Below are 15060 nucleotides of genomic sequence, written 5' to 3' on the forward strand. Positions count from 1 at the left end.
GTAAGACCTACTTAGCTAACTACTGACGTAAATTTTATAAATAATTTTTTACAATTACTTGTCTAAAATCTTTCAAATTCGAACAAAAAATTTGAAAAGATGCTAATTCGATTTTATTTGCCTGATAGAGAGTTTTCATGTTGTAAAATTGAACCGTTTTAATTATTATTATTATTATTATTATTATTTTATGAATGAAAAAAACTATATTAAAATCAAAGAATCAAAATGTACAAAGTCCACCAACCAAATGGAACAGACTCCAAACAGAGCATTAAAGCTCAAGCAAATCAACACATATCAAACCAACGTAGCAGGATCCAAATTCCATCTATGACAAAGGCTAATGTTAGCCCTAGTCTTCTTAAATTTCCTTTCCCTGCAACTCTAGAATGAACTTCTCAGAAGATATGCTTCAAGATTTGCTCCTTTATACGAGGATGGCCAGCATGCTTCACTTTATTACGAGCTTTCCACAAATCATACAGTGCAGAGCTTAACACCAAGCAACAGACCACTCCAAACATAAATTTTGTTTTCCAATTTTTACAGCCTTCATCCACAACGTCCTACTAAGCAAAACACAACTAGTATCACCCGAGAAGCCCCTTGACAAAAGCCTATCACTAGTGGTCAAATGGTTTTGAACAGCTAGCCATAACAAACATGCATGTTTCGAAATGGCCTGGGGGAACCAAACAAGGGACCACCATGGAACTAAGCTTTTCTTTTGCCTCAAAGACTCCCAAGTGTCAGAACTAACATAAGAACCATTCTTGGAAATGGTCCATATAGGCATATTAGCATCTACAATCTGCACCACAGGAAGACGACACTGAATTTCAACAAGGGTCTCAAATCGGGCTGGTTTCCAACACCACAAACCGTTCTTCAAAATCGAATCCAGCTTCGCATTAAGATTACTTTGGGAATCATAGACAACTCTGAACCCAAATTTATCAAACAAAATTTCAGAAGGATGCCAATTATCCAGCCACAAATGAATTCCCTTCCCATCTCCCACTTCAAACTTGAGAAAATTCCTTGCAAGCCCACGTAATTTCAGAAGTTTTCTCCAACTCCAAGAGCAACTTTGGGGGATGTTTACACTTCAAAAACTCATCCCCTTCAATAAATACTTGATAAGTCTTGAATTATTCGATTCAAGACCATTTAATTTACATTTGTTAGACCTAGTTCGTATTGTATATATAAAGTTTTGTTGTAGTTTTGTTTTATGTCTTATTTTCAGGTCTTAGTTGAAATCTAGTTCAAAACATTTTAAATTAGACCTGGAAATACATCAAGGGCGTTTTGGTCATTTCCAGAGTTCGAGGCTGATCCTGAGAAGGTGAAAAATCGTCCAAGGCATTTTGATCGATCGATTATTTGTACAGCAATAATTCGATCGATCGACTTTCAGTCGACTTAATTTCGATCGATCAAGATGCGATCAATCGATTCTCAGTGCAAGACATTTTCGATTGATCGACTTTCGATCGATCGACATATTTTCGATCGATCGACTTCGCGTCTTCCAGAAGGTCAAGATATTTCCAAATCGAAAGTTGAGTTTAATGGACAGAAATGGACGCCGACCAGCTCTGTTTGTGCGGCTAGAATTAACTCTTGATGGTCTTTTGTAAATCCAATTCTCTATATATATGAGATTAGGGTTTTAGGATAAAACATGCATCTTTTGGGGTTTGTTCGGATTTTCTCAGGTGTATCACTTTAATTTCTCATGTTTTAGTTTACTTTGATGCACGTTTTCTGGGCTTAATTCCAGAAAGCAATTTCTTCTTCTTTTTCCTCTTTGTTCTTCATGTTCTAGCTTAGGTTTTATTTCCTTTTTGTAATATGAATTTTATGATTTTAATATAGTTGTTTTTAGTTCATTTTAATCTTGTTTCCTTTTCTGTTTTCCTTTAAATTCATGCCTAGATTAGATTCAATTCATGTCTAGCTAATTTAGTTCTTAGGGTTTGATCCTAATCCTATCCAAAACCATGTAGTGTTCTTGATGTTCTTAGAATTTTCTAGATGTGTTTGATGATTGTTGAGGGCTAGAGGATATCAAAACTCATGCTAAAAGGTTTTGGTATCAAGATTCCAATCTATTTATTCACGAAAAAGAGTTAAACTTGTCAATGAGTTTTCTTAGATTTCTTGAGTAAAACCAATATTCTTAGAAATAAGAATGATGTCTTTTGCAATGGTTCTATATGACTTGATATATGACTACCTATTAGAGTCACCTTATAGGGTATGCTAGGGAACACCGATCATTTCATACCTTTGGTAGTATAGAATGTCTTTTCATTGTAATTTAATCTTTACATGGAATAGATTGGTGTGAAACTAGATGCCTTATCATTGTGGCCTAGTTAGGGTTTTCGTATATCTTGTATGCTTATTGGGATGTGTTTTAGAGTAGTAAGCTAGGGAGCATTAGTCACTCCACACCTTTGGTAGAGTAAATGCTTTTCAATTATAGTTTAATTTTTACGTGGAGTAAATTAATGTAAAACTAGGTGCTTTATAACTACGTCTTTACGAAAGTATTTTCGTGTCGAGGTCGTCGTAATGGTTGACGCTCATTACGTGCTCATATCAAGCATGTTAGGAAGGTCCATATAGATTTTAAGCATTTCATTGGTTGAGGATTGGATAAGATCAATACACTAAGTTTTCTCTTAGTTTGTTTTCAATTTCCGCTTTCCTTCACCTTATTATTGTAACTTCAATTCTACAACCCTTGCTTTTATTTTTATCTTTAAGTTAAGTTAAATACGCTCTTTAATATTCCATTACGCAAAACAACCAATAATTTCTGTGGTTCGATCACTCTTACTATAGTACAATCAATACGTATTATTGCGAGTGGTAAACGTATAAATTTAAAATCCACGTAGCCGCTTTGCGCGCTACCAATACTCCTTTATCTAGGCCACCCAAAAAGAACCAAAGCAAGAAAACAAGCTCCTAATATGTCTCAACATAGAAGAATTGTTCCAAACAACCAGATTTTTCAGTCCTAACCCTCCTTCTTTCTTTGGGAAGCAAACTTCATTCCAAGCTACTTTTGCCTTGCAGAATTTCCATCCTTACCATTCCAAAGAAACCCACTAAACTTCTGATTTATATCCTTCAAAATCTTCATAGGCAAGATAAAAATACCTGTCCAATATATTTGGAGACTATAACACAAAAGATAAAAGCTGCAACCTTCCTGCAAAGGAAAGGTTCTTTGAAGTCCAAGAAACCATCCGACCAGAAATTCTATCCAAAAGCAATCTACAATTAGCAGCAGATAATTTGGAAGAAATTAGAGGAACTCCCAAATAACGGACAGGGAATGAACCCTCCTTCATCTGCAGATCCTCCAGCAAAAGACCTTTCATTCTATCCGAAACACCTGAACAAAATAATGAACTTTTAGAAACGTTTGCTTTTAAATCAGATAGTTGCTCAAAATCTTCCATAACTTACTTGATAATTGAGGTAGAAACCAGATTAGCCTCTGAGAAAATCAATAGATCATCCGCAAAACACAAGTGGGTCAAATTCAGCTTGGAACACCGATGATGATATTTAAAACCAGAACCTGCCCGAGTGCCATTTTCCATGATTCTAGAAAAAACTTCCATAGCTAGCACAAAAAGATGTGGGGAGAGAGGATCCTTTTGATTCAAGCCTCTACACCAAAGTTCCATTAAAAGAGATGGAGAACCGAGGAGAGGAGATACAAACCTTAATCCAATTTGTGAACTTGGCAGGAAAACCAAAACAAGTAAGACAATGGATAATGAATTGCCAATCCACTAAATCATAGGCCTTCATTAAATCTATCTTCATTGTGCACTAAGGATTCCCATCCTTCCTATGATAGTTCTTAACAAGTTCTTGAGCCAAAAGAATGTTTTCCAAAATACACTTTTCTAGAATAAAAGCAGACTAACCCTAATTAGTTAGAACTTTGTTAATTTACTTTAGAGCAAAAATCAACTAACCCTAAGCCCGTATCTCTTTTAGGATTTTTAAAATCACCATTAAATTTTAAGATGAATGATTATTAGATTTTGATCCAATATTATTTTTAAAAGCCATATCACTTTTGGAGACTGAGACATAAGTCCGACATAAGCATTACTCAGAAGAATATGGTTTTGCTTTTCTTATTGTTTTCGGGAAAATAGAAAAGAGAAAGAGATTTGGATCAAAATATATCAAAATTTTCTATTTTCCATGTTTTGCTGTTAAAGATTTTAGTATAAACACTTTCACTAACTACTTTGGAGGAAGTTCAAAACCAAATTTCAGGAAATTACTCTTCCACTTCTGAATTGGCATAGAGGGAGGAAAAAAAAAAAAAAACAAAAGGTTATGGGTGTTAATTAAATCTATGAAAATATACAATATGAAAGGCAATTACTTGTTTTTCTTGTAAACAATAGCTACTATTCAGATTTAGATATTGTAAGTTCAAATTATTTGTGCAATATAACCCTACAAATCCAACTCCTTTGAGATTTCATGCCAGTATGTGGTTGATGGAGTTCAAGAACTCATGTTCTTCACAAATCACAATGGCAGAGGAGGGAAATGCTACAAAAATCATTGTTTGAGAATAATAACTCAACTAAATGAAGCTCAAAATTCAGATGTTTATGCTATGGCCAAATTGACTTTTGTACATTATAATTTGTAGTAGTTGTTTCTTAAATATACCGAAGAAAAACATGGTTGCATTTAGCGTTTTCAATAAATAAAGAGGGAAAGATTTTTACAAGAAAAAATGGGTTCATGTCACACACACAGATTGTTAGAGGGTTTTACTTGCTGGGTAGTAGACTCATAAGTTCCACCTATAAAATTATTAATTTTACAACTATAGCTAGGTTGGAGGCAGATGAGCCTCAGAGGTACGTCCAATATGGCCCGTAGAGCAATGAGGTCTTAACTTTTGGGAAGTTAGAAGGTGGGAGATTAACTTTTAAAGACTTAAGGTTTATGTCTAGTGGGCCTATGTGTTGTTTTGGTTATTGTGTAGTTTTTTTGAAGCTCAAGAACAATGTTGAGATAAGTATATTGAACTAATTCTTACAAAAGTTCCTGATTGAATGAAAGTTATGTTCATAATTGTGCACTGCCTTTTTAAAAGCTGTGTTTTTTTGTTTAAAAAGAAAATATCAAACCTGTTTTCTGCGAAGTCATTTATCTAGAATGGTAGTACTGACACGTGGATATTACAATTAATGCAATTATCCAGGTGGGGAGTTATCAAGTTACATAACCACTCCTCAAGGCCTATTTTGTGTTTCTCCCACGTCGATAACTGGTCTTCGGATGAGTAATACTAGAAGTCATAATTATGTCCCTCAAAAACTTAAAATCATCATTGAACTTGTGATATATTATTATTAAATTTTAATTCAATTGTAATTTTAAAAGTCTCATTAATTTTGGAAGGACACAAAAAAAATATGGGTATGATTTTTATAATTATTCCTTCAGGAGTAGCTTAACCATCCCAAAGGAGTCGGGGATTCGTTCAACAACCCTCACTAGTCCACCCCAAACCGAGCAATAGGGGGTTGCTAACCCACCACCCCAAGTTCCATTTCTTAAACTAACGCTTATTTATCTATTATCATATCTTTAAGAAAAATATTCTCTATGTTGATGCCAAAATTATTTGAGGATGTTGAGTAATGTGATTTGCATGACAAAATATGTGACTTGCATTGTTGCATGTTTCCCTTCTCATTTATTTTGTAAGAGAAAACTAAAATATCACTTCAACATGCAAAAACAAAGGGGTTTAATGACAATTATCAAAAGCCAGAGAGCTAAATTATAATTAGAGTATACATCAAAGGGATAAATTTTTAAAAAATATAGCCCAATGAATCCACTAGTACCTAGAAGGGGGGGTTTAATAGGTATTCACAAATATAATGTGGAATTTAAAAATTTATCATCACACAAACCATTACAAAAAAATTATGAAGACAAGCGACCCATGTGACCTCCATCACATTAGCTCTCCCAAAATCTCTTGACAATTCTTCTACTTGATCTCCTTTTCTAGAACTCCAGTCGACATTGATTGTTGTTGATGAACAGTTATGGTTTACAGCAAAGGCTATAAGAGAGAAGCAATTGAAAGCTCAAGAACATGAGTTTCTCTCTCTTAGCACATGAAGAAATATGCTCTTTGTTCACTGGAAATAATGCCTCAAGAGAACCAAAAGCCCTTAAATAGACTTGGAAAAGTAGCCCTCAAATCTGAAATGCAGTTTTCCAAACATTGCAGATTTTGCGTGCTTGTTTGGACGGAAAGTGAGAAGGAAGTAAATTCCTGACAAAGACAAATCGGTGGAAAATTAAAAATAATTTATACAAACAAACAACAAAAAACAAGATCCATCCTACACCCAGATTGCATACAAATGAAAAAGAAGCAAATCGATTGACTAGAGAAAACTAAGCCTTCTTTAGAGACTTGGGCTCTTTGGCAGCCTTGTCCGCTGTTTTCTTTGGAAAGAGAACAGGGTTGGTGTTGGGAAGGACACCGCCATGAACAATGGTAACACCTGCAAGTAACTTCCCAAGCTCTTCATCGTTCCTCCAAGCCAGCAGAATATGCCTTGGAATGATCTTGTTCTTCCTCTTGTCACGAGCTGCATTTCCAGCCAACTGCAGCTCTTTGACGCACATTTATGCAAAATGACTTCACAATGAAGAACGAAAAAAAGAGGCTGAAATTGAAGCAGTACAGAAAAGAAACACCACTACCTCACTTTGCAATCAGACACAAATACTAAAAACTCCATATTAAATAGCCATTTGGATTAGTTTCAGAAATTTATCAAAGGTCAAACCCACATGGAAAAAAGTAAATCCTACAAAATTTCCACTTCATCTCTGAAAATTTACCAAATGGAACAATGGGTTCGTCAAAGAAAAATCAGCTACCATTAATGCAATGTATACATTTTCTGTCCTACATTTCAATGAAAGCAAACATTCATTTAGCCGTTTAGGGCAATAAACACAAACACAGACCCACGAATTTTCGAACCAAAACTTTAGCCTAGTGAGCAAAACAACCCACATCTAATTAAGTAAATCACAGATCTGAGAGCTAGAAACAATACCAAGTTCTAAAGCACCCAAAACAGAAAATGAAACAAATGAATACAGCATAGTTGAAACTCAAACAATCAGAGAAGGGAAAAACAAAGAGATAAATTAATGGAACAAGGAAACCTTGACACCAGTGATAATATCAGGCGGTGTAGTCTTGGGCTATACAGATTGATCTTTGTTCTTTTTACATTGAAAGTTGAAACTGGTATCATCTTTTCTTAGAAAAGAGCAAAAGAGAAAGTGATAGTTACAATTCATAGATGCTCTCTCTGCTGTTTGGAACTTCAAAATTGAGTACGCATAACATTGACAGAACAAACGTATATCAAATTTGAACCAACCTATTTGATTTAAATGGAAAAATCAAATGGAGAAAAAAGTAGTCCATTGAAAAAAAGATATTGGCCAACTTCAACCAACATTTGGGCATGGTTTCATTGTAAAACAAGAGAAAGAAGGCACTAAGCAACACATAAAAAGGGATTATCAACAACTCAGACTTGTTAGCAACCATAACTTTGTTACCCAATCTATTCCACATTGTATTGAACCAATACCCTTGATTTTTGCTATTCAACAAGGGAATACACTTACTAGCTTACAAGCCGGTTCACAGTACTACCACCTGGCCCCCTAGCCGACCCAATCAATTGGGTTTTTCATGTGTTTTCATGGTGTGTGATGTCAGTCCATAGTCCCTTTGGAGCAAGGGGGGAATGTTTTGTCATTTTCTGTCAATTTGTTTAGATAAGTTCTAAATGCAGAGCAGAACACAGGAGACTGATAACAAAGACTACATTATGAAAAAACATTTTTTTTTTATAAGTAAAGATAAATATGATAAAAAGCATAAGGCACCGCTAAGTATACAAGTAATATACAACAAGAAGTACCCAACTAAAGCTAGCACAAGAAAGAACCAAACAACCCAGAACAAACAGGACCCACCCAAGAAAAACCCAAAAAAACACAAAAAGCTCCCAAACCCAAAGCCCACAAACACCAACAACCCTCAAACTTGAAACCCACACGAAGCACTCAGAACTAAAAAATGTGGGCCTTCCCTTTCCCACATCTAGAGGACGTGCTCTACATTAAGAAAAACATCTTTTCGAAAATAGTGCCAATGAACAATGGGTCATGTCTGTCATAACTCATGATTGATCATCGTTGTCTCTATATTCCATCACAGAGATTTGAATATGAATATGAACTATCAAAAGACACATATCTCTACTTCATTTCACAAATCAAAGCCCCCCCTCCTATTTTAGTATGTTCAAAATACTGATTTTTAGTCATCAATGTGAAATGCCCAAAAAAGAGATAATTGCTCTTAGAGATAAAAATCGGTGAGAGTGAGAAAAATCAAAGAGAGGGAGGGAGGGAGGGAGAGAAAAATACGAGAATGAGCTGCAAGAGAGACAAGAATACCTGAGATGTGAAAACCCCAACGGCGATGGCAAAGGGAAACTCAAAAGCCAAAACCGAAAAGAGACAAGATCCTTGCGAGAGAAGGAGTTGTGCGGAGCAAAGAGAGAAAGAAGGAGACTTTGAAGTTGAGCAAGGAGAACTTGAGAAGGTTGGGTGTGTGGATTGAGCGTGAAGGAGAAGGTCAGGTGCACAGGTTGAGCGAGACTATGAGAGGGGAAAATGGTGTGCAAAAACTTTACTTTTTTAAAAAAAATAAAATAAAAATGGAAACCATTTTACGCCGGTTAAAAGATGTTATTCTTGTCAACCGAAAATGATTTCAGTTTCCTAAGATTTTCGGACGTACCAAACATTGGGAAATGAGTAAAACCATTATGTCAAAACAATGGGGCCTTAATCGCTAGTATATGATTCTTTGTTTCAATTTGTGATTGTATAACCACGTCTACAATTTTTGCACCTTGTATATCCCAATTGGATTAACAACCCAATTGCTTTCTTTGGAATCTACTCCAAAACATAATACCACCACTCTTTGCAGATGAGCCTGTGACTGCAGTAGAAAACTTAAAGCATCACACATCCACAGAATGCATATGCATAGAGATGACACCACAATATCAACAAGCTTAAGAACATACCCAAATACGGCACATTAATTCCAATGGATTGCTGGCCAGGTATGATAAGTTCGCATGTAAAATGATAAATGAGGAAACATAAGCCATATATAGAAGTTCTCAGTTCAATAAAGCTACCAGTTTCTCTATATGCTTCGAGGATGATGTTGTTAAGAGACTCAAAACTGTCCAAAGACTCAATTTCATTAAAATCTCATAATAGGCCTAATTTAGGTCAACTACATGGCAAATTCTCGGGGTGAAAATACCGGGAGATAATAACCAGCCGCATCTGCTATCCGCATATGTGGATGCGGTTAGCAAAAATAAGGTATACGGATGCAGTTAATAACCATATCTCCATTCCCTTTACATATAATACATATCATATATATTTAGTTAAATTCACTAAAACAATACCGTTTTGAATTTGGTATATTTCGGACCTTTAGATTATGTTAAGATCTTTTCACTATCATCTCAAAGTCATACTTCACTATATTTACTTTTTTTCCTTTCCTTGAGTAATCCGAATCCCAATTACTGTATGAGATAATGACTCTCTATGGCTAATAATCATGAATTGTGTAACAAGTTAAACTTAATTTATTTAAACTTGCAAATTGTAATAACCGCATTATTACATATAGATTTCAATAGTAATTCAAAACTCTTATTATCTCATATGCGAATAGCGGATAATAACTGCATTTAATAATCGTGCAGATGCAGATATCTAAAAGTAATACCAGTATTATGCGAATGTAAATATTGCTAATAACCGTATCCGCATTTTCGTCCCTAGCAAATTCACAAGATATAAAGTGCCTTGTGCCTTGAGCACACATACCAAAGACATTAAGCACATTGAGAAATAGACACTCATGATAGAATCGTCTGGGTGTCAAGCTAGGATGTTTCATCACACTTAAAAATAGGCTGTGAGCAAAAACAAAAGCCATACAAATCAGTCATTGCCTGCAATTCAGGGTCATTTTTCTCTTTTCAGGGCTGGTACAGAGGAGGGAATTCAAACACAAGTGGCGATATGTGAGTTATGATTTTGTTTGGAATCTAAAAACTATGTCATACCATAATATTTGATACTTTTGTCTTGGACATCACATTGTCCAGGTCAAAACAGAGTAAGATAATCCAAATCCAATGCCCAATAACTTACTTTTTGGCCATACAATACCTAATAAATTGAAAATGCTTTAACTGCCAACTATGACACACATCAAATTGAAAGTCAAAATGTTACAAGTTTTCCATCCGGCATACCTTCTCAGACTGAAATGCTACATGAAGCAGACATCTTACCCTGATATACCTTCAACAATTGAGGAACATCATCCCGAAATCTGATCACAAACTTCTCCAAAAACACCCTCTCACTCGGTAGCAAGAAAGTCCCCAAGGCCAAGTTATTCTTGACCAAACCCTTGGCTTGCAAAATTCGAACAACTGACCACCGAGGGATAATTCTTTTTTCCAAGCTTGTATTTATAACTCGAGGAATTGAAGCAACATCTGTTGATGGCCAACCACTTTTGTTCACAAGGAAATCCATTGTTTTCGTCATATTCTCTTCTGAAACTACCATACAATTTGGATGCCTTTTAAATGCTGCGAGGGCCGTGTCCCTTGACCAACCCCACCTCTTATAAAGCTTCAATCTTGATTCCAGCTTTCATTTATTCATCTTCAATAATGCTTGGATTGCGAGGACAAACTCCATTTTTAAGGGATCGAATCCGATTTCTGTAACCTGTTGGGCAGCCTCAACAAACCTAGTATGCTTAATAAACGCTATAGAGGGATAACTGCTTACGAAGAATGAGATTCTAGATAGAGGCACTCCAAGTTGTCTCAAAAGTGCAATGTTAGGAGCCACAGTATTCGTTACATCACATAGAAAAGAACGTGTTGCGCGCTTGAAAGTTTTCAGGACTTCCTCGTCAACAAGTACAGTCTTAAGGAAATTATAGGAGGGGATAATACGTTTCTCTAAGTTGGTTTTGAACAGAAATGGGTTTGAAGAAAGGATGGTAATGAGGTCAGAGCTCGAAACCCCTATGGAACGCATAAGCTCAATCTTGGGCAAAAGGGTCTTCTCAGGATGAGCTAAAAGAACCTGTGGATGCATCCTGACGATTTTGGAGATCTGGGTATTGCCGAATCCATTCTCTTTAAGAAAATTTAGCACCAAGTCTGGTTTCTCTGGGTTCTGAAATACTACCCTCTGGGATGCTAAAATTGCATATTTTGCGGACAACCCACAAGAGTTTATGAGGTAAGACACTGCAAAAGAATGTTTTTCCTCTTCTGGTATTTCATTAGATTCAACTAAACTACCTACTGATGTAAACGATTTGACAATAAAGAAACCATTTTGCTGAAGAAAACCTAAATGGGTCCTCCTGTGTTTGAGTACTTCTAGCTGCCTTGAACAGAGAAAACCAAACATAACTGACTCACCAAAATATTTCGAGAGACAGCTTCAACTGGGCTCCTCGCCTCCTGGAATGGTTGATTTATCCTTCAGAGAATACTGGCTTCTGAATTCTTCATGCGCTTCTAATCTGAGGGGTGCTTGAGTTCAATCAAAACAGTGTAGAACAATTTAGTCCAACCACACTGGATCTCTCAGCCAATCACCCACCCTTCTTCCTTCTCCACGCCCAACCTCAAACACCATAGTCGCCACTGCCAACTTCCTCAAGCCCCACCCCCCCAACTCTATCCCTCCCTAAGCCCTCCTGAAACCCTTCTCAGCCACTTTCACCCTTCTTCCAAGTCCCCAACAACAATGATGAGGGAGCACGGGATTGAGTGCGGTTAAATCCAAGGGAAATGGCTCTTTTTGTTAAAAAAATAAAATTTAATTAAAAACTGTCCTTTGATGTGATATCTAGGGATAGTTTTTAATTAAATTTTAGGGTTAAATATTTCAGAGGTATCTGAGTTTTACATGTTTTTAAATCTAGTACTTCAGTTTCATTTCGTATCACAAATAGTACCTGAATTTGAAAGAAAAAAGCTCTAGGTAGTACCTGTCAGATTTCTCGTCCAAATTTCAACTTCTCGCCACGTGTCAACCGCTGAGGTTGACACGTGGCACAAAAAAAAAATTAAAAATTTAAAAATTTAAAAAATGATTAAAATTAAAAAAATTTTAAAAAAAAAACTAAAAAAAAAAAAAAAAAGAAAAAAAAAAGAGGGGTGGCTGAGCCACCCCCCTTGGCCACCATGGGGGTGGCCAGCCACCCCCTTGGCCGGTCTGGGGTGGCCGAACCACCCCAAAGGGGGTGGTTCGCCCACCCCACAGTTGAAAAAAAAAAAAAAAAAAAATTGAAGGGTTTTGGCCCTAGGGGGTGGTTCGGCCACCCCACAGTTGAAAAAAAAAAAAAAAAAATTGAAGGGTTTTGGCCCTAGGGGGTGGTTCGGCCACCCCCAGTCCGGCCTGTCCGGGGGTGGCCGAACCACCCCCGTGGCCCTAGGGGGTGGTTTCGGCCACCCCCTAGGGCCAAAACCCTTCAAAAATTTTTTTTTTTTTTTTTTTCAACTGTGGGGTGACCGAACCACCCCATAGGGGGTGGTTCGGCCACCCCAGACCGGCCAGACCGGCCAAGGGGGTGGCTCAGCCACCCCTCCTTTTTTATCTTTTTTTCTTTTTCTTTTTTTTTTCATTTTTTTTATTTTAAACATTTTTTTAATTTTTTTTTTATGTGGTGCCACGTGTCAACTTCAGCGGTTGACACGTGCGCGAGAAATTGAAATTCCCACCAGAAATCTGACAGGTACTACCTAGGATTTTTTTTTTTTTTTCCAAATTCAGGTACTACCTGTGATACGAAATGAAACTGAGGTACTAAATTTAAAAACATGTAAAACTCAAGTACCTCTAGGGTATTTAACCCTAAATTTTATTTTTAAATCCAGATGATTTTCAACCTTATGATTATGTTTAGATGACGGGGCTAAATCCAGAGGTGAGCCGCTCCTGATTTAACTGGTTGCTTAATTTTGGATTTAATCCTCTCGAAATTATTTGACAAATTTGAGAGAATTTGGGAATTTGATTATGAGAGATTAATTATAAGATCTATTTGTATAAATAAAAATTGAGTTGTGTTACTACTTTTTCAGTCAAGTGAATTTTATAAAGTAAAAAGAATTTATACGAAAATGTGAAAAAATAAAAAATAAAGACAAAAATTTGTATAGTAGTGAATTTTTTTTTATTTAAATAATAATAAAAAAATTTTATGTGATATAAAAAATGAAAAAAGTTATAATGTTTTAAAGTTGATGTTTTTTAGGAGAAGTGAAAAAAAAAAAAAAAAAAAAAAAAAAAAAAAAAAAGGGGGGGGGGGGGGGTGGGGTGGGGAGGGGAGGGGAGGGGGTTGCCAAATAGGATAATCTCCGACATGTATGTCTATTATTTTTCAAGCCATGCTACATATGCACCCCTCATCCCCTCCCTCATCCTCCCTTTATAATAAAAAAATTAGTTTTAAGAAAAGGGTAATACTTGGCTGAAGCAAAATTTTCGAAAATCATCAAAGACAACTTTTTTCTTAAAATCAATTTTTTTAAGGAAAATGGGAGACAAAGGGGGAATGAGGGGTGCATTTCTAGCATTTCTCATTATTTTCTGCACAATCACAAACCAATTTTTAAGTCAGACTTAAAAAAGGCAGTAGTATTATATATATGATGCATAAAAAGATCTATTGCTATTAATCATTAATAAATCCATGTAATTTTTCATTATCCATGATGCTTTTCTCAAATCAAGAAATTTAATGGTAGTATCTTTACGTATCCTTTGAATAATGTTAGGAAATATTTTTTTTTTATCCTTTTAAAGTTGATGTAGCTTTTAAAATCGCAATTGAATTAAAATTTAATAGTGCTTCATCTCAAATCTAAGGATGATTTTAAGAGATACGTCAATTTGAAAGGATAAAAAGATAATCTTTAACATTACTCATATCTTTTAGTTAAGATAAAATATTACCCTTTCCACTCATGTTTGCCATAAAAATGGAAAACCAAACTCGACACAAGAATATTTGATATAATAAAGTTTTAAAGAAAAAGGCTTTACCCTATCTACGAAAAATAACATGGTTGCATTTAGTGTTTCAATAAACAAAGAGGGAGAGATTTTTACCAAAAAAAAAAAAATGGGTTCATGTCACACATATTTTGTTAGAGGGTTTTACTTTCTAAGTAGTGGATTTATAAGTTCCACCTCTAAAATTGTTAGTGTGGCCCATGCAAGATGCATGGCCTATGCTGAGAGGGGCTACATGGCTCCTATAATGTTTTTGAGTATATTGTGAATTGCTGCAGAAAGTGGCCACGTGATGGCACTGCCCTACTCTAGTGAACCTGTTATGCTAATATATTACGATTAATTCAATTATCCAGTGAGAAGTTATAGAACCACTCCTCGAAGCCTATTTTGTGCTTCACCTACCTCAATAACTAGTCTTCAGGGAGAGTAATGTATGTACCTCTCACATGTTTTAAGACATTTATCAACTTATTAAACCTGTTTATAGCTAATTTTTATCCGATCTGCTCTACCTATCAATGTGAGTGTAGCTTGCATGAGACCTAACAGACACAGGCTTATAGGCTATAGCTACAATAATTAGCACTATTTATATATGCAGAGCCAAAATAACACAGTACAATGAAATTCCTTCAGGCATTAGTCCTCTGTAATCTGTATCTGTTTGGCTGTGACATTCTCTACTTGCAAAGAAAAGAACAATAAAAATGAAGAAAACGGGGGCACGGGGAGAGAACTGAAAAAGGAAAGGAAAAACTAAAC

The 15060-nt window shown here is 35.8% G+C and overlaps 3 protein-coding genes across 3 annotated transcripts; all 3 read right to left on the reverse strand.

Moving 5' to 3' along the window:
* Positions 1 to 496: 496 nt before the first annotated feature.
* On the reverse strand, positions 497 to 3485 carry LOC133879143 (uncharacterized). The gene is made up of 2 exons (XM_062317686.1): positions 3229 to 3485; positions 497 to 944 (listed from the first exon to the last, which is right to left on the reverse strand). The coding sequence occupies exons 1-2, from the start codon at positions 3483 to 3485 to the stop codon at positions 497 to 499; spliced, it is 705 nt and encodes a 234-aa protein (XP_062173670.1).
* A 2378-nt stretch (positions 3486 to 5863) lies between these two features.
* LOC133879991 (histone H2A.Z-like) lies at positions 5864 to 10896 on the reverse strand. Its single transcript, XM_062318837.1, has 3 exons — positions 10533 to 10896; positions 6454 to 6686; positions 5864 to 6364 (listed from the first exon to the last, which is right to left on the reverse strand). The coding sequence occupies exons 1-2, from the start codon at positions 10813 to 10815 to the stop codon at positions 6490 to 6492; spliced, it is 480 nt and encodes a 159-aa protein (XP_062174821.1). The 5' UTR covers positions 10816 to 10896; the 3' UTR covers positions 5864 to 6364; positions 6454 to 6489.
* On the reverse strand, positions 10742 to 11952 carry LOC133879990 (transcription termination factor MTERF9, chloroplastic-like). The gene has a single exon (XM_062318836.1). The coding sequence runs from the start codon at positions 11677 to 11679 to the stop codon at positions 10903 to 10905; it is 777 nt and encodes a 258-aa protein (XP_062174820.1). The 5' UTR covers positions 11680 to 11952; the 3' UTR covers positions 10742 to 10902.
* Positions 11953 to 15060: the final 3108 nt, after the last annotated feature.

The sequence above is a fragment of the Alnus glutinosa genome, chromosome 10, assembly GCF_958979055.1.
Source record: "Alnus glutinosa chromosome 10, dhAlnGlut1.1, whole genome shotgun sequence".
Classification (NCBI taxonomy): domain Eukaryota; kingdom Viridiplantae; phylum Streptophyta; class Magnoliopsida; order Fagales; family Betulaceae; genus Alnus; species Alnus glutinosa.

Excerpts from the sequence above, each read along its gene's own strand:
- LOC133879143 (XM_062317686.1), bottom strand. The coding sequence starts at position 3,485 with ATGGAAGATTTTGAGCAACTATCTGATTTAAAAGCAAACGTTTCTAAA. Across the intron at positions 945-3,228 it reads AACCTTTCCTTTGCAGGAAG|AGTTGTCTATGATTCCCAAA; the intron begins GTTGCAGCTTTT and ends ATTTGGGTTCAG.
- LOC133879991 (XM_062318837.1), bottom strand. The coding sequence starts at position 10,815 with ATGGTAGTTTCAGAAGAGAATATGACGAAAACAATGGATTTCCTTGTG. Across the intron at positions 6,687-10,532 it reads ATTGTTGAAGGTATATCAGG|CTCGTGACAAGAGGAAGAAC; the intron begins GTAAGATGTCTG and ends CTGGAAATGCAG.
- LOC133879990 (XM_062318836.1), bottom strand. The coding sequence starts at position 11,679 with ATGTTTGGTTTTCTCTGTTCAAGGCAGCTAGAAGTACTCAAACACAGG.